This window comes from Dermacentor silvarum, chromosome 1 (genome assembly GCF_013339745.2).
Source record: "Dermacentor silvarum isolate Dsil-2018 chromosome 1, BIME_Dsil_1.4, whole genome shotgun sequence".
NCBI lineage: Eukaryota > Metazoa > Arthropoda > Arachnida > Ixodida > Ixodidae > Dermacentor > Dermacentor silvarum.
In genome coordinates, this window is record NC_051154.1 from 213,439,079 (window position 1) to 213,459,328 (window position 20,250).

General features: G+C 46.8%; 1 protein-coding gene across 3 annotated transcripts in view; it reads left to right on the forward strand.

Annotated features, from left to right (window-relative positions):
- LOC119436747 (kynurenine aminotransferase-like) overlaps positions 1-20,250 on the forward strand; it is a 131,815-nt gene that overhangs the window by 87,796 nt on the left and 23,769 nt on the right. For all 3 annotated transcript variants that reach the window (XM_037703731.2, XM_037703735.2, XM_049659949.1), the window contains one exon: positions 3,472-3,561. In XM_037703731.2, the coding sequence (XP_037559659.1) occupies positions 3,472-3,561 (90 nt within the window). The remainder of the gene's footprint in view (positions 1-3,471; positions 3,562-20,250) is intronic.

The window sequence follows — 20,250 nt, forward strand, 5'->3', positions numbered from 1 at the left end:
CGCAAGACACTGCTGTTCTCTGGGACTTCACATGCTAGGTGGAGATTCACCGTCGTTTGTAATCTTCCTATTTACCTAATATTTGCCCCACTCCTCTATATAGGCCTTCGAGTCACTTCTTTTCCATGTAACGATTTATCAGTCAATTCATTGTTGCAAAATAGGACATAATTGTTACATGGATGGTGCTGCAGATTTGAACCTGCAGGTTTACCATTCGTTGAGTTTAGTTTTGTTTCTGCGCCCAGCGGCCACAGCGCACCACTTGCACTCATGACCAAAACATAGTATGTAGTGAACTCGAAGCACAAAGCTGCACAAATATATGATATGATGTAAGCTGACATCCATAAGTTGTGCTTGTAATATATGAAGTAGCTATTCTATATAAAGTATTGCAGATCAAAAACTTCACTGCGAGATGTGCAGAGTGAGAACTTCTATAATCGAACTACAGTCTACTCTCGTTACAACAGACCCTCATAACCCGAGAAAAAAATGACGGTTTTATCTGAAGTCCGTAATATCCGAAACGCCTCACTTCCGAAACTTTGGTCGCGATGTCTAACAACGTTATTGCAGTGAGTGAGTGACATGCATCCAAAGTAAAAAAAAAAAGTTGCAGTTTCGCCCGAAAGGCGAAGCATGACACCGTGCTTGTTAATTTAGTTAGTAAGCGAATGTTTACAACTTTATACGGCCAATAAAACTACTATTCTGACTTCGTATAGCTGTCTGCTAATCTGCTATCGCAATCGATGCTTCGCGTTTCGGGCGAAATTGCAACAGCAAATAAGTAGACAGCTATAGGAAGTAAGAATATTAGTTTTATCGGCTGTATAAAGTTGTAAACATTCGCTTGCTAACTAAATTAACAAGCACGTTGTCGTGCGTGCACAGGTAAACATGATCACATCTCGCTTGATGACCGTGAAAAGTCGCTGTGCAAACGCTGCAGTCGGGAAGGTACAGCAGCAGCAGCGAGCAAACTAAAACGTTGAAAGCACAGTGCATACCGTGCTGAGCGCACTTTGTCCTTTCAAGATAGATCGCTTTCAAGATATGGCGCCCGCGCACAGCCGCCGCCGGAGGTGAACGCCGCCTCCCTCCCCTCCCTCTCCCTCCCCTCCCCACCCCTGTGCTTCGCGCGCGAAAGAGACGGCACGCTTCCACCGCGTCTTCCTCGCGTGTGCATTTTTCACTGGTCGATCTGGGGCAGGATTTTTTGCTCCATGGTGGCGAATCCAAATTTCGCTGGTCAAGCTGGAGCGGGTTCGCGCTTTCCGCTGGTCATTTCGGATCAACTCGCTCTGCACCAGATCGCTCTCACTTGCTCCGCTGCCGAGGCGTAGATTCGGGCGGAAATGGGACGAACAGCATACGTCACTTGCATTCGCTGGGGGACAGCGATTTTGGTGGCCATGGAAACACACAGAGCGGAAGTCGATTTCTGTGACATATGCGCACAGACTTTCGGTATGGTCCAGCACGGACCATTTTCGCTCTCCGCTGGCAGATTAGGATTGGTGAAATGCGAGCACTCTTTCCAGGATTTCGGCGGCCACTCCAGATCGACCAGTGAAAAACACCATTAGTCACAATTGTCGGCTGACCCTCGCAAGTCTGTTGTCAGCCTGTGTCAACACGGCAAAACTACGCTTTATACGCCCGATTTTGAAAAAAAAATTGGCGCTAATTTCGTCCGCTGTAGCCGATAGTCCGTTGTAACGCGGTCCGTTAAAAGCGAATTTCATTACATTACTAAAATAGGTAGAGCAAACTAAGATTGAATTATGTTTATCTGAAAGTCTGTTGTATGCGGATCTGTTGTAACGAGCGTGGACTGTATACAGTGGAATCTCGATGTTACGGTCATGGCTAATACGAATTTCCAGATACAAATTTTTACGCGGTTTGCAACGTGCTAGAGAACGGTTTTTTCGAATCGATTTTTGACCTGCATCGGTTGATACGAACAAACGTCGCCCCACCGACGGCCGCGAAAGAGAACAGCGCGCAGTCACGCACTTTCTCCCTTTCTCTTTTGGTGTGGACGCGTGGACGCGGCGCCAGACAGCGCGGATGCCGCGACTGGGCGCGAAGAGTTTGAAGCGGTGGCGCTTTTGTTGCTTTTGTGCTTTTCCTCCTTTTCGGCGGCCCATCGGACGGAGTGGCTGCTGTGTTTCGGGCCACGTTCTTTGTGTTTGCGCCATTTTGCCTAGTCGCAGCGAGCTATGTCTACCGAGATACGATCTCGGCTGAGTCGCTGCGGCCGTGCGCCGAGGCGCGGGAGCCTCCGTTGGCGCGTCTTCTGTTGACTGCGTTATCGGTGCTGATGGCACAGGGCGATTGTTGGTTTCGCTGCTGGAGTCACACGGTGCAAGATAGCGCAGCACGTAATCCACGATGCAAGGTAGCGTGGCACGTTCAGTCAGGTACTCCTCCGCTTCTCCCACTAATAGCCGTATTTTTCTTGCCGTAGGAGGCTTGCGCTTCCGTATTCCGAAGGCGTGCTTCGTCCAAAATTTCTTCTCCAACGAGCGACGCTCCATCACTATCCTGGGAGCTCTTAGTAATCCGAATTCTACGTGTCAAGTGAAGACGCCGGTGTGGTTTACGAAGCAGATAACTGCAGTTGCCATCTTGCCCCTGCCACAGCAGCAACCAATGGAGAGACGCCTTTCAGCACGGCAGCCAATCGGGGGCCCGCTTTCATCGGAGGGCCTGTGTGACTACCTATCGCAGACCCGCGCTTCTTTTGTGTTTGTGCGTTTATTACAAGATGGCAACGGGATTGAGAAGTGGAACAGCGAAACTTTGAGCTTTCGAACAATACCGAGATGGCAGCGCTCGGTGGCGGGAAATACGAGATATGTCTCCGTGAACTGCGGTGATTTCGCGCAATTTAAAGCTGTTTTCTCGCCCTGCGCACTGACGAATTAATCTTTTTCGGCCACTTTTAGTGCGTTTTCAGCCAAACCATTTTGGTACAGCGTAGATTAGGTGTTGCAGATATCGAAACGCGTGGTGTTCAATAATCGATTTTTCTTGCTATTTTCGTCATCTGATCCCCGCGTCCCCCCATAATTTAGGTAGTTTTAATTGTGTTTCGATGATACGAATTTCGGCTAATACGAATATTTTTCGTGACCCCGTGAGGTTCGTATCATCGATTCCACTGTACTTAGGTAGTTTCGCAGCTTCTAGAGAGTTACCTGCTAAGTATGAAATAGGGCCGGTATTTTGTAGCGATGCCTTTAAAGTAATAATGCCTTTTCGCGCTTATCGCGCTTTGTCAGTGGTCAGAGCGACGGTCTGCTCACGTTATCAACGGGATCAGCCGGCCGTGAGCGGTGGATGATAAGACTATTCCAAAATAAGTCATGAGGCATCGCTACAAAATCGCGGCCTAGATTTGTGTATGCTTTAAGTTTATGTTATGAGATTGCAGCACCTGCAATGTGTGTGCAGGTCGGTTGGGCTTATGGTCCTCATAACTTGCTGAAAGGGCTGCAGCTCGTTCATCAGAACTGCATCTACACTCTCAGCACACTTCTCCAGGTAGGTTGACAGTTCCAGCCTTCTGTTTCTTTTTCTTTGGGCAGGTGAGAAGTTGAGGTAGATGTGCATGGTTAGGGGGTAGATAATAACAACAGCATGAAAATGAACAAACGGTGAGAAAAAATGTAGTCGACACAATGCCTTGTTTTGACATGTCTTGTACTGTCTTAGGTCCCTGATCCACACTTGAGTTCATTGTGCTTGCCCAACTTCCTTGCTTCCATGTCATATTGCTGTTAGTTTTATGCATGCCTACCAACATTTGTGATATTATCGTTAAATGCCAGATTTTTTTTTACCTTGTTTACGACTGTCATATTGACACCAGTAATTTTACGATTTTTTATTGCTGTCCAGTTTATAGCAAAACTGATTTCAAAAGAATACAGATAGTTGCCAACTGATTTTTCAGAGCCTAATTTTTTGGACCCGCTCGATTATTCGGACACACTTGATTATTCAGGGCTGCATAGAGCAGAGCCACCCAGTCATAGATGCAATGTATCACAGCAGCTGTAATTTTTTTCATCTGTTACATGAATACGTAATTTGGGAATAAACTTCACAAATATATTAATTTTTCTGTGGCACTGATCATTCTTGATGCGAATATAAAGCAGTGTCTTTTCAGTGTCTTTACAGAGCAGTTTTCAAAGGTCAGCGTTTTCCCCCTATCTTTTTCAACATTATTTTTTGTGCTTTGTAATCCGTTTAGTATACACGTATTAGTACTACCTGCCGACTGCCCAGCCTGCACACAAGCAATGTTGCTTATGCGGGCTGGATCTGTAACTAGGATGTAAATGAATGCAATAAATATTATTATTATTATTATTATTATTATTATTATTATTATTATTATTATTATTATTATTATTATTATTATTATAAAAGAATTTTAGTATTTTTCACCAAACGAGTATTTTTTTGTCATGTTTTACTGGTGACTGGCATGATGTGTTGCATGAGACTGCATAGGTATTATGTGCATGTGGCCAGATGGTGCACTCCTCCAGCAGGTAAAAAAAAAAAAACTGTGCACACTTTCTGCCATGCTCCTTACAAATACATGCTCTCTGTTCCCACCTAGCCTAGTGAATGTCATGTTTTGTTGTGCTCTCTCGTCGCAAAGTGGTGTTCATAGTGGGAATATATACAGCCTCAGCCTCAAAAGCGCTCCTCACATAATTATTCTCTGTGATGGCTAAGGCAACAGTGACACATGGCAGGATTATTATTGAGGAGCTATCCATGTTCATGTTTTATCGAGCTTCTGAGTTGAGGCATCTGACATAGACCTATAAGTTTGACGATTACCACTATACCTCTAGTGTTAAGCATAGATGCATGCTTACCTGCTGCGGTTGCTTATTGGCTATGGTGTTGGGCTCCTAAGCACGAGGTCGCGGGATCGAATCCCGGCCACGGCGGCTGCATTCCAATGGGGGCGAAATGCAAAAACACCCGTGTACTTAGGTGCACGTTAAAAAACCCCAGCTGGTCCAAATTATTCTGGAGTCCCCCCACTACAGTGTGCCTCATAATCAGATCATGGTTCTGGAACCTAAAACCCCATAATTTAATTTTAATATATGCACACTTGTAGAAACGATCATGATATATATGGTGGGCTGGCTTGTGCAGTATGGACGCAAAGCATTGCATTTATGACATGAGGAACTGTGACATAAGCATGGGAGAGTTTGACCCACAGTTCATCCAACTTCTGTGTGAATCATGATGCTTCAGTTAGTGTGAACAAGAAACATTGGGTGTCATTGAAGGAAGGTTTCCTCCTTCATCTGGCTGCACTTTCTATGATATCAACAGCACTGTGTACAGTACTGTACCACACATGTTCACATGCGAGTGCAGCATGCCCAAATAGAGTGGACAAGTGAAGTAATGTGCCGTCATCTGCACAATTCAGGACTGCATCATTGCCTACTGTCAGGACGTTACTAAGAGCATGCACTTACAACTGTTCTTACATGCCTGCCACTCTTGATCACTGTGCACTATACATTGCTTACATTGGGAAATGATTAATGGTGCTTTTTGATATAGTATGTACAGTCGGCCACAAAAATTTGAAGGATGCTTAAGCTTCACCTTTAACAGTGGAACGCAATAGTATTCAAAGATCCCTGACTGTTTGTCAGGCTTCCCGGCAACTGCAACATCCATTTTTCTACACCTTTGCCTCGGCGCGCGCCATCTGGATGGTGTTTTTGCAAGGAACACCGACCGGGGCAGGCCTCTGTATGAATGGTAGAAATGCCGGGAAATGGGTTTGGTGTTTGAGTTTCCACATAACAGAATTATGTTTTCTTGTATATTCAAATTACAATCGGACGCTATCATACCTGTAGGTTGTGGTTAACTAGTACTTTATGATTTTTCTGACATGTTTTACTTTGAGAAATTCAATTAGTTCACCAGCACCTTTGCACCACGCGGAGGGCCTGCGTGGTCGGGGTAGTTCAGGATGACTTTCTTGGCCGTAGGCGTGGACGTTGAGACCGACGCCGACACTGGGTTTTCTGCAACATAGGGCCCTTAACACTATCACGTTAAAAAGTTTGAGACACAGGTTTTCGACAAGTGTGGATTTCTGCTCTCATTAGGACATGCTGCTTCCAATTGAATGGATCACTGCAAAAGCTACTGCAGATTGTAACTTAAAATTCGAGGCTATGTGCCCAGGCTTCATGGGAATTCAGGTTTGTTGCAAGTCCCGTGACCTGTGAACTTTTGTGGCCAACTGTACTGTACATCATCAGGCTAAGCATGATCTGTGGCTTCTCAACAAATGCTCTGCTTTGGACAGAGTGTTTCTGGTTAGTTTTCCTTCTTGATGCCACTGTTCTGCATCAGTTTATTTTGTCCTTCTCATTCGCTGCATTAACATGAAAAAGCAGCTTCTGGAACAACACTGGTGACACAGAGTTATGGAGTTCTAACACAAATCATGCTGATGCGTTGGTTTTTGCATTTTTGTTTAATGTACATGCGTGCATCGATGAAAACTCGTGGATGTAGACTCGGGAGTTTTGCTGCCTTGGAGGAAAAATGGGTGTGATGGGATCACTTTGCAGCAGTGTTCGTTGGGGGTGTGCGTATACCAAATAGTGGATTTCGAATTCAATGTTGAATGGTATCAAGAACAAAAGGCCGATCATCAAATCAAATATCGAATACCCAGAAATGTTTCACAAAATTGAATGCTTACAAACTTTGGGCAAGAAAACACAGTGCTCCACATGCTTGGGAGTCTTCTAGCGTTAATGTAGCAAGCTATCAGTAACTTGGCTACATAGAAATCAAGATATACGCTATGGTCTACTCTTTTTAAAGGGAACTCCAAAATAGGTATGCCAGCACTGATTACAGCTCAGTGCTAATATATGAAGGTCTGGGAAAAAAAAATGTTTTTTTATCAATAGAATGCCTGTTAAATAAAATTGACTGCTTTTCCCCCCTGAAGCTAAACAATTAGTGACATTATGCTGTATTGAATACCAATGAGGTTCTCAGTTTAATAGTGGCCCAGTGTTTTACAGCAATATCTTTTATTGCATAGAAAGTTTTACTTTCAAGTTTTTCTCCATAATACGTTATGGCTGGGCTTTCCCATTCTTACGGCAGGTGGGTTATCGTAAGGACAATTTGCAAGGCAGACGAAAGCACAGATCGCATTTCATGTGACTTGATAATCGCTCTGCGTGTAGCCATCGTTTGCACTGTGCTGGTCGACTGCCTTAAGAGCAGGCGCCGTTTTATTAGGTTCGGCATAATTTGCCACCTGTTTAAGATTCTGAAGTCGGGAGAGTCACGGCAAGTTCGCGCTCCTAAGGTCACGCATACGGGTTAGATTGACGGCTGTTGAAGCGGCGTTACATTCATCTCTGCATACGTATCCAACACGATCTGCATACTTTTTGGCAATCGGCTCGATCTTCGCCTATGCTTTCACACTTTCTGAAATTTTTTGTTGCCGTTGCCTCTGTCCGCATTGTGTTAGCGTTTCCATCAGTCATGGGGCGAACCTCGTACCGGCAGAGGTGGCCCCGGGCAGCGTTCAGGGGCTGCGCAACATCGGGGAGCGTATGCAGTAGGCACGGAGAAAGAAGTATTGTGCAGTAGGACATAAGCGCTCGCAGAGCCGAAGTCCGTGACCATTTCATCCGGGGCGAGGCGGCCCGTCAGTGGCGCACTCGGGGCTGCTTTTGCATCGAAAACAATGCAAAGGCACCGCAAAGTGCACATGCTCTCACGCAACCAAGAAGTAAGGCTTGCTTGCGCGGCATTGCGCACGAAGGGCTCCGCGGCGCACACGACATATGCGGCACTGTACGGTTCTTGACACCAAGTATTCGAAAAATCTAATAGTAGATGTGATGGAATAGTTTGGCACGTATGTCTGTGTGCAATCAGGCGGTAATGAACATCAGAGACGCACGAACGGATGTAAACGAACATCTATCTAACATGATAGGACTGAAACAAGACAAGCACTAAACACAGAGCAAAGGTCCCTAAAACAAACATGTCTACATGAAGTCCTATGCGCAGCGTTCAAGGAAAGAACAAGTACATCTCACGAGTTCAGTCCTGATGATGTCGTTGATCGGCGGTAGGTCGTCTGAGCAGTCGCGACGATTTCCGTTGGAGACGAACCAAGGCACGATGACCCTCGTGGGAGGCGAGCCAAGGCAGGATGACGGCACTGGTCATCATTTGAGGTAGGCGATGGCCCACGGCTGCATTACTGTGGCCAGAGCACTCGAATGGGTGTCAGGCGGGTGGCTTCCACTGCCACATCTTCACGTGCCACCTCGAGCAAGAGGCGGCCTCAAAGCAAAGGCCTCTGTTAGGCCTCGAGCAAATACCTTGGTTAGGCCTCGGTGAGGCCTCGCCCCGCACACAGCCTGAATCTGCTCCAACAGGCGGCTACGAGCAGGCAACAGCCAGCTGCTTCAAACGGCGTCACACCAGGCACCACTCCGCGTCTGCTCCGACAGGCAGGCGCGTTGTCCTCAGGGCCGCCTCAGGTACCGTGGCAGGAGCTCCTGGAACAGCGCACTGGTCCTGCGTCTTTCAAGTCACGAGCCCCCTCTGCCCGTTCGGCACTCGCCTGTCTTCTTTCTTTTCTCTTGCTTCTTTTCTGAACGCTTCCAAGCGCACAAACTGTCCCTGGCTCGCCTTCTTCTGTATCTTTATTCTTCATTCACATGTCTCAAGAGTTGTCAAACAGTCCACGCACATACACAACACTGATAAGGTCACTGCACTACAATTATCCCCCCACTTAAGAAAGTTGTTTAGGGAACAACTTGTCCACAGTGCACACAATTGGACAACATACACAAACACGATTTGCATGCTACTGTACACATCTGTGCGAGAGGAACTTGCCGTAAGAAAAAGGACATATTAGTTGAGCAGAACACCTGTGAGGATGTCACACATGGCTAAGATAGTCAGCACCTATGTTGTCTGCCTCTTTGATATAGTCCACCGCAAAATCACATTCAGTAAGGAGCTTTGATACTCTTCCAAAAGCTTATTAATCTGGTCTATCTGCTGAAAGCTCAAATCCTTCACTACGGCAACATTTTTATGGGTCTCTTTCTGGTGTAGAGCCACAGAAGGTATTTCTTGTTCTTCTGAAATACCCGACTCGACGGCAACTGCGCCGTACTGCTGGTTGTGTGGTTCTGTTTCCCTTTCCTCATATCTTTTAAGGAGGTTGATGTGGAATAAACTCACTCGCGAACCGAGGTCGATAAGGTAGTCATAATTGTTCCGTTTTTCGACCACCATGAAGGGACCCTTACATGTCAAGATTAGCTTGTTCTTCTCTGATGGAAGGAGCAGTAACACTTCATCACCTGCAAAAAGCTGTCCGACTCTTGACTTTCTATCATAGTACTTCTTTTGGGAAGCTTTTGCTTTCTGGAGCTCTTCATGAGCCATCTTGCAGGTGTCCTGTAATCTTCCCTGGAGCTCTACGACATATCCGTACGTCGTCTTGGTCTCGGCGTCGAAATTATTGCCTGTCCACAATTTCTTAAGGATGGACATCGGTCCCCGCACAAATCTTCCATACAGGAGGTCAAATGGTGAAAACCCCAGGCTTGCCTGTGGGACCGCTTGGTAGGCGAAAAGCAATGGGACCAAGTATCTATCCTATGTTTTAGGGCATTCTTGACACATGCGTCGGATAATTTGCTTAAGCGTTCCATTAAACTTTTCCGCAAGATCATTTGCCATGGGATGGTACTGCGTTGTGGGCAGTTGTCTAAATGACAGTAGTCGTCCCAGTTCCTGCATTAGGCTGGACGTGAAAGACTTGCCACGGACACTCACTATCTCACGTGGAACACAAACACGGGAGAACATTTCTAGTAGGCCTTCTGCTACCCCCTTTGTCTCAATACTTGGTAATGCTACCGCATCGGGGTAGCGTGTAGCTAAGTCGATCATGGTCAGCACATATTTATTCCCTTTATCGGACGTTGGCGACAGAGGACCGATAATGTCGACTGCGACGCGGTGGAATGGTGTCCCGATGATGGGAATATTCCCTAACAGTATACGACCTACAAGGTGCTTTGGCACAGTTCTTTGGCATATGTCACACGATCTGACGAAACATGTAACATCCGCCTGTACTCCCGGCCAATAAAATTCCTCAAGGACACGGTCTACAGTCCTCTTTTGTCCCTGATGCCCCGCAAGTAACCCCTCATGAGCTATCTTCAGTACTGTGCCCCGGAGCTTTTTCGGAACCACAAGTTGCTCCAAGTTCCATCGTTCTGCATTCTGGTAGTGCCGGAAGAGGATGCCGCGAGCCAACTTTGCTTCGCAGCGTCGTAAAGACTGTTCCAACATGATGCCATATCTCAGCGCTTCATATGTCTTCAGTGTCTTGGCTAACTCTTGCCAGTGGGCAAAGTAGCCGAGAAGACGTCCTGCAAACTGTCTTGCCGTCTCAGCATTTTCAGGTTTTGCGTCCCGAAACTTCACGCGATAACCTACTTTCGTATAGCGTAACCGCAGCAGAAGAGTCTGTTTCAACTTTACATAATCCGTGGAATCTTCCGTAGACATCCGACCTACTGCCGTTAACGTTTCACCGGTCAGACACAGACTTAACGACAAGGCCCACTTCTCTCGTGGCCAACCTTGACTAGCAGCCACTCTCTCAAACCTTTGTATGTATGCGTCTAGTTCATCGCTACCCTTGTTATAGGCCGGAATCATCTTATGAGGACTGTGAAAACCATGGCCACCACCAGTCTCACTGCTTACGACACTCGCCTGTGAATGCTCTGCCTCTATTATCCACCATCTGTCCTCGAGGAGCGCTCGTTCAGCCTCCAGGCGGGCTAACTCTCGCACATGCTCTTCCTGTGCCACTTTGTTTCTTCTCGTTCCTTTGCTCGCTGATCTCTCATGTCCTTCTGCTCTGAGCTCACCCATGCCTTCAAAGCCTCTCCACTCAGTCCCATCTCCTTACCTAACTCAACTAGCATTCTCTTTTCGTCCATTATCATCTACCGCACACAAACTACGTGCAGCTCTAAGATGTAACGATAGAGCTTTGTCCTTGTCGTGGACGCCAGAAATTGTGATGGAATAGTTCGGCACGTATGTCTGTGTGCAGTCAGGTGGTAATGAACATCGGAGACGCATGAACGGATGTAAACGAACATTTATCCAACATGATAGGACTGAAACAAGACAAGCACTAAACACAGAGCAAAGGTCCCTAAAACAAACACGTCTACACAAAGTCCTATGCGCAGCGTTCAAAGAACAAGTACGTCTCACGGGTTCAGTCCTGATGGTGTCGTCGATCGGTGGTAGGTCGTCTGAGCAGTCGCCACGATTTCCTTAGGAGCCGAACCAAGGCACGATGACCCTCGTGGGAGGCGAGCCAAGGCAGGATGAGGGCACTGGTCATCAGATGAGGCAGGCGACGGCCCACGGCTGCACTGTGGCCAGAGCACTCGAACGGGTGTCGGGCGGGTGGCTTCCACCGCCACAACTTCACGTGCCACCTCGAGCAAGAGGCGGCCTCAAAGCAAAGGCCTCGGTTAGGCCTCGAGCAAAGGCCTTGGTTAGGCCTCGGTGAAGGCCCAACCGCATGTACGCGATTTTCGAGCGACAGCGACAAGTGACGGCGACGAGCGACAGGTTTTGCCGTCGCGGAGGGCGATCCGTCGCTGTCGCTGGTCGTGTCGCCGGTTTCTGGCCAGCCAGAAAATATCGCTTGTCGCCCGGAAGTCAGCTCGACGACATCCGCTGGGGACAGCGATTGCACAACAACGTGGCAGCAATCAGTCTGCCCGCTTCGATCTGAATTCGCTCTTGCAACTTGCTCTCTGCTGTGACAGCAAAAAATAAATAGTACAATCAGTTATCGCTTCGTCTCATCGCTAGCTGAGGACTAAGTATCGGCGCTCTCTTGTCGTTATTATTGAGATCGGTTGTTTGTTTTGACGCTGTTAGGCCTGAGACGCCACCGAGAGCCGAGAAAGTGTTTTAAGTTCTACTCAACAGATGGCGCCACGGCATTTTACGCTGGCGGCATGGGACGGATTTCCACTGGGGATGATAGCATATTTAGCTAGATCTAGATAAAACGTTGACCTTTTGATCAAATTGAGATTTCTTTACGCACGCACGATAACATTTATTCGAACAACAATGTAAATCTGTCGCTACTCTTTTTCGCAATGTCGCGGTCATGTGGTTGCTCCACGCCGCGACACGACAGCGCGACAGGGTGTGCCTGTCGCATCGCTTGTCGCTGTCGTTTGAATATCGCGTGCATGCGGTTGGGCCTTGAGGCCTCACCCCGGACACAGCCTGAAGCTGCTCAAACAGGCGGCTACGAGCTGGCAACAGCTAGCTGCTCCAAACGGCGTCACACCAGGCGCCACTCCGCGTCTGCACCGACAGGCCGGCGCGTTGTCCTCAGGGCCGCCTCAGGTACCGCGGCAGGAGCTCCCAGAACAGCGCACTGGTCCTGTGTCTTTCAAGTCACGAGCCCCCTCTGCCCGTTCTCTTCCTTTTCTCTTGCTTCTTTTCTGAACGCTGCCAAGCGCGCAAGCTGTCCCTGGCTCGCCTTCTTCTGTTTCTTCATTCATATGTCTCAAGAGTTGTCAAACAGTCCACGCACATACATAACACTGATAAGGTCACTGCGTAACAGTAGATATTCGATTCATGAATCGAATTATTTGAACTTTCACTATTCAGTTCGATTCGGTGATATGCAAGTATTCACACACCCCTAGTATAGCATTTGTATCTCTGAGCTTGGTGTTCTTGATTTCTGCAGAAGGTAACATTGGAGCAAAATCTCGTTGTTGTGCAAAGAGTTCTCTGTTATTCATACAGGTGCACTGAAAGAAAATTTTCATTATGGGCATTTTTGAAATTGGTTTATCAGTGATTTATTTATCTAGATCAACAAAACAGCGTTAGTTTCATAGTGCGCTGGGCATCCAAATCTAGCAGGTGTTAATGCAGCAGCCGGCCAATTTTTCGGACTAAGAGAAAGCTTTAGCTCGGGTGCTCCTATCTAAATACACGGAAAAGAAGAAATCATTTTACTCAGCAACCACTGCACCACATTTCATGAGGTTTGTTGCATTTAAAAGAAAAAGTTAAAATCTAGTGACTGTTGGGAGCAAATTTTTTTATTTAGGCCATCATTAATAAAAAGTAAACATATTTGAAAATTGCAAATTCTCAGAAAATTAAGCTATCATGTTTACAACTCGGTTACCGACCAATGAAAAACGATATCACATTTTCTGTAAATTGCATCGAATAGTACATATAAAGCGAAAAAATTTTATGTATTAAAGGGACACTAAAGGCAAATATTATTTCAACGTGGACTGTTAAAATATCATACCAGAAACCTCTAAACGGTTGTTTCATGCCCAGAAAAGATTTAATTGAAGAGAAAACTGCGTGTGAAGCGTCCGTGTACCTCTAACGCAATTCAAATCGCCCGCCCGAGCGAGGAGTGGTGATGTCATTGCCCTATAGTGACGTTGTGCCACCGGTGAGTAAAATGGCGCCCGCAGACGGTGCTACGGCTTTTTTTTTTTACGGAAAGCGCCAGCGCACGGCAAGAAACAGAGCCCAGACAGCTGACAGCAGTGCGAAAACGGAAGTATGGTGGCTAGCAACCATAGAGAAAGGTAAAGCGCACGCCCAATTGTGAACACGGTGATCGTCGACGCTCGTCGGAATGGACCAACTAGTTGACAACCCTGACACCGACACATTGGCTCACGATGCTGGGCTTGATTTTAGCGATTTAAGCTCCAATGAGCATGACATGCTGCTGAGGGCTCGCGCTGCCGGCGTCGTTGCGTACTACGATGGCAGCCTCGACACCGGCTCTTGCCTCCAACAATGCGGACGTCGGGCGACGAAGTTGGTCACCATCTGGACGTGCCGTCGCGACTCTCAAGCTGCTAGCAAATTCAAGTGCAAGTTTAGCGAGCCAGTAACACCAGCGCAGCACTACGCGATAACGAAACTTCTGAAACTCGAAAGCGCGCACGGCACACAGTCGAGCGAAAACGAAACCTTTTGATCGCCCGCGTTGTTATCAAGTGTAACGCCAAAAAGGTATTTTTTCTAAGAATCTAATAGAAGTAGACAAGTAGCATTTTCTTCCGTCTTATAATTCAACGAAACAATCTTTTTAATATGAGTAGTTGAGTACTAGTGACAATTTTTTTGAGGAGTGCCTTCGTCATCAGGTAAGTCACCGGAATGTCCCTGGGCAGTCTCTTATTATGTCCTGCATTTACCTCAATTTCTCGATTACTAAAGCTCTGTTCGCGATTATATTGACGCCTTAGACGTTCTAGAGCATTGCGTTATCACTTTAGCTTGACTTTTTATTTGACTTTAGTGTCCCTTTAAGCATGGGTCTCAAATACACCACTAATGTGAGAAGCACTTTTGCAAAGCCTTTATAAAGATTGTAACAAATTACGTAGGATATAAATTTCTGACGGATAGAACTTGCAGAACCGCGATATCTGTTCTTGGTGCAGAGTTGCGTATTTGTAAGTTCGTGCTTCTAATTTTTTCATACTTACCAATTTTCGGCAATTTTTGTAAAAAAATTCAGGTCATAAATCAATATTTCGCTTCCAACAGTCTCTAAAATTTACTTTTTCTCTCAAATGCCGCAAATTTTATTGAAATAAATGTAGGGGTTATCTCAGAAAAGCATTTCTGCTTTCTACATGTATTTGAATAGGCGGTGTCGGAGTTGGGGCCGAGTTAGAGCTTCCTCTTAATTATTTAGGCTTAATTGTGGCACTGCCGTACGCTTATAGGGCCAGTGTATAATGGTGACTTAAAATTTGGACACGTTACAATGGTTTGTTTGATTTTTTGGACAATATTTGAGTGTAGTACTACCATGCTGTGAATACATCGTTGGTTGTAGACAACAGAACTGGCTCACCTCTCATGGTAATGATTTGTCACCTTTCTGAGTGCCATTTGGCTACTAAGCAGGCCTAACGACAGAGCTGTTTTGATTGAGTCAGAACTTTCAAGTCACATTATCAAGACATCTTTATTATTTCATCTGTATTATTATTATTGTATTATTTGAAGAATCATTTAATCTATACAAGCCAGAATTTCCATGTGAGCGAGCATGCCTTTTACCACAGTATTGCGCCCTTTCGGGAGGGCAAGTCAGAAAAAATGTGCACATGCATGCTATGCTGGCAAAGGCTTATCAAAAATTATTTGCCATTCTGTGGCCTGCCTGCCTCTAGAAGTGCAGCATGTTCGTTTGTGCACTTGAAAGGTGCAATGGAAAAAACCATGCACTGTCACAAGCTCCCAAATGCATTTGTGGACTGCAGGTCATGCCCAGTCTGGTAGCTTGTGAACTCCACATTTTCTACATATTGACGTCACGGGTCGGACTGTGCGAAAAAAAATTCAGTTCTATTGAGCTTTAGTGTAAACTGAGCAAAAAGTGTGTTAATGAGCTTTTCAACTGCAGGTGGACTAATACCCCTGTCACATGGGCACCCGCGAACTCCTTCGAACTCCGTCGTCTTTATCTCGAAGGAGATGCGCTCGGTGTCACACGGTCTTCCTTTCGCCAAGGGAGTTTAATGGAGCTTTTCGCGAATGGAGTTCAGAAATGACCATTACGGCTGGACGGAGTACTCTCGTTCCCAGATAGCTACAGCTGCGAAGAAAACGATGAAATAAAATCGTCGTAACTGGCTCACTTACAAATTTTAGCATTATTATTTGTTTTGCCTTTGGTTATACACCACGTAATTGGAGCTTTCAATTTGTTTTTAAGGACATGAGCGCCTGTACTCTCTACACCATGCTTCGCCATCCCGCATGGAAAAGTGTTCCGCCATTTCGTTTGTTTATGCGCGCGCGAGCCGCACGTGTCGCACGGCAAAACTCTCCTGGCGAGAAACACTGCATCCCGGCGCCTATACTTTAACTACCTATAATTTACTTTAACGGCGACTATATATATGTGAAAAGTTGCACGGAGAAGTAAGCACAGCAGCGCCGTTTCTGTCCCATGCGGTGGCCGTCGAAAGCTCGCACTGTGCCGTGTAGCACCGCCGCAACTCCATTGCCATAAATCTCCATTAGGGAGTTTCATGTTTGTCACGGATTTCGGTGGACTAAAGACAGACAGGGACAAGCCGTACGTTTAAGACGAACATTTATGATCGTAAAAACAAACGGCAAAGACAACAGCACAAAACAAACAATTTACAGCACAAGTCAATTCTAGAAATACCCCAAAGTCCTCAGCTACCTTGAATTGATAAGTCCAAAATATTTACATGGCGTCCCTCGACGTGGCCACGTCACCTCGTCGTCGTGGCTTCCGGCGACACGTCGTTGGGCCCGCCGATGCGTCGTAGACTCGAAGTCGCTGTGTCCGACGTTCAGTCCACTGTTTGGCCTGTTTCGGGGGTCAGGATGGTGGGGTGACCGAGGCGCCTGGATCGCCCGGTCAACTCCGCAAGCCTGCGGATCGTAGCCGCAGGGAATCCGGGAAGCGGTGCCGTCAGCCTGTAGCTGCGGCTTCCGATGGGGCGTTCGCTCAGCTCGCGGGTCGTGGCCGCGGCAGCTGAAGCACAGCTTCCATTGGGTTGCCGCCGTCTCCGCGATTCACCCGTCCCGTTCGGCCTCCAGCTCCTTCTGCCCCTCTTCGTCCCAGAGCGTAGCTGGGTTGCTCTCTTCGGCTACGTGTCGCTTCTCCCATTGGCCACGTAGCTGCGCGTGCACTTGTGCGCTTCTTGTGCTTTCATATGCATTCTTATTCGGACGCTCTTATTTTCTAACTTCGTTCTTCTTTATTTCTGCCACCGACTCCTCGTGTCTTGTTCTCTTTTTATCTTCTGCTTTTTCTTCTTCTTTCTTTCTCCCTTTATTGGTTCATGACATATTATGCCCACCTTCAAGAGTTTTTCCATTTGAAAAACTGCTTCTTCCTCCTTGTATCGTCGTCTTCATACGTTGTTCCAGCACTAACACTTGTTCTCTTCCACCATTTTTGTCATTTGCACCACTGGTTATCTTCCCCACACATCACTTCACTTCACTTCATTTATTCACTGCATGCACTGTACACATCGTCGAGTTCACTATTGAACACGAAAAAGTCATTGTCGAACACTACATTATCAAATCCACGCTATACCACTTGTCTGTGTAGCACCCAGTGGTCCACTGCTTCACACCAACACGTACACCACTTAACCAACATTACTAAACTTACTACATCACTAAACACCGCTCCTACAACACTACTCACAGTTAGCGATCAGCCTTCACGCGACTATACTTAACCACTCCGCCACTTCACAATCTGCGCTACCAAACTCTACAAATGGCAAAATACTATCAGTGGTTTTCGTCCTACAAATAATTTACAACCAAATGTGCGTTTTCACGCAACATTACCCTAAATACATTTTTATGAATTCATCTACCGCTACGATGGCAACATAGGATCACATTTAGGAACACTGTTGTATTACTGATATTTATACATGCCATGGGAACAATTTTCATAACTTTTGTGCAACCATTTCTCAGATTCTTCTGAACAAATATCCTGCTAACAAACATCCGCCCCTAAATGCAAGGTACCCTCTGATTCTTTCCGCATAACCTATTTTACGTCTTAAACAGCAGTGGTATTCCCAATCACCTTAACTATCAATCCGAACCGCATAAGAATCCGTGTCGTCTCCTTATTGGAATTACATTTGATACCCTCAATATTGTCGTAGTGACTTTCTCTTGCGTCGCTGTCGAGACTTCCTACTGTGCCTACATCCCTTCTTAATTCTTCTCTTTCCTGCGCCTGCACGGTTCCTGTCTGGCTTTGAAAGTCGCCTGTAGAGTTCAAGTTTCGCCTCCCTTTTAATTGATGGAGAAAGCTTCCTGAACGCATGCTTGTTCGCGCGCCATCTCGCTCTCAGCAGTCTCCTCATCTTCCGTCTGTACTTTCGGGATGCACGCCTTCTTGAGCGGTTAGTGTGGCTGCTGGCTTTGTCCTTGTACTTGAAAAAGTCACTTTTGAAAACCTTTTTCTTCTTTTGGGGGCATGCTTGGGATCTGCAGTTAAACACTCGTCGCTCTTGCTCTGAAACTTTGCGACGTTCTTCGTAGTCATCATCTTCAGATGTTCTGCTACTTCTCACCCCAAATTTAACTCCCCCTCTCATGGTTGCTTTGCAATGAGCAATGCCATAAAGAGTCGCCCATCGGTGCTTTCTTCGTGTCTTCTTCTTGGGTGGTGATTTCGTCTTTTTCTTTCCCTCGAAGCAATTTTTCGATCTGCTCTTTCTCTTATGCTTCTTTCTTTTCTCTTTCTCAGTTTTCTCTACTTGCTCTATCCCTCTGTCTACTGTCATCGCTTCCTCAATGCGCCCTTCTTTCTCGCCACTCGTAAAACTTGTGCAACTGTGGTCGTCTGCATCAGAAACGTCTTGCATGCTGGACACTAGCTTGTGCTCACGGGGATTTCTGCGGCGGAAAGTCATCATCTCTTGAAAAGCTTTGCCGCGGTCAAGCACTCTCCCTTCCTGCGCGACATCTCCAATTGCTCTGCTCTCAACACACACCGTATGCGGCATTGCGGTATTCCCCCTCTCGTCAGTGTCCTTCGTTTCTGGGAACTGTTCGCCCTCATGAGCACGACCCTCTGGCATGTACACTGCACTACCGAAAACACACTCTTCATTCGGGTGTTGTACCATTTGCTCTCTAGTACAATGGAATTCGGTGGTATGGTCATTCTCAGCCTTACAGCGGTAGCTATTCTGTAGCAACAGTTCACTTGTGCAAGGCTTCTCTTCAGGCATGATATGACTGCTATGCATTGTTTTGACTACCTCTGGCATCTCAATCTCCCTCTCCTGGAACTGTCCCCTCTTCTCATATGCTTGCCGAAGTGTCTCAAGTTCTAAAGACCGAGCGGCATGGACACGGTTCACAACATCCTCAATTAGTTTAAGGCCCTGCTCCTTGCTGAGCTTCTTCTCGCGAACAGTTGCTAATATGCTGTCCCAATCCATCTCTAGACCACCAAAAATCTGTGACAGGGCCGGAAATGGTGGAATATCCTGGCAGGCTCGCCAAATTGTCACGGATTTCGGTGGACTAAAGACAGACAGGGACAAGCCGTACGTTTAAGACGAACATTTATGATCGTAAAAACAAACGGCAAAGACAACAGCACAAAACAAACAATTTACAGCACAAGTCAATTCTAGAAATACCCCAAAGTCCTCAGCTACCTTGAATTGATAAGTCCAAAATATTTACATGGCGTCCCTCGACGTGGCCACGTCACCTCGTCGTCGTGGCTTCCGGCGACACGTCGTTGGGCCCGCCGATGCGTCGTAGACTCGAAGTCGCTGTGTCCGACGTTCAGTCCACTGTTTGGCCTGTTTCGGGGGTCAGGATGGTGGGGTGACCGAGGCGCCTGGATCGCCCGGTCAACTCCGCAAGCCTGCGGATCGTAGCCGCAGGGAATCCGGGAAGCGGTGCCGTCAGCCTGTAGCTGCGGCTTCCGATGGGGCGTTCGCTCAGCTCGCGGGTCGTGGCCGCGGCAGCTGAAGCACAGCTTCCATTGGGTTGCCGCCGTCTCCGCGATTCACCCGTCCCGTTCGGCCTCCAGCTCCTTCTGCCCCTCTTCGTCCCAGAGTGTAGCTGGGCTGCTCTCTTCGGCTACGTGTCGCTTCTCCCATTGGCCACGTAGCTGCGCGTGCACTTGTGCGCTTCTTGTGCTTTCATATGCATTCTTATTCGGACGCTCTTATTTTCTAACTTCGTTCTTCTTTATTTCTGCCACCGACTCCTCGTGTCTTGTTCTCTTTTTATCTTCTGCTTTTTCTTCTTCTTTCTTTCTCCCTTTATTGGTTCATGACAATGTTCAATGGAGTTCGCGGGTGCCCGTGTGACAGCGGTATAATATGTAATAAAATTGCATTTCTAAATTAATGTTTTTGGGCACTTTCGGTGCCCTGTTCAAGTCTTGTATGAATATGCTCTTATTACAATTCTTTGTGAAGTGTTGTGTATGACAACTCTCTTCTGCAGCAGAGGTTGATAATTTTGGTA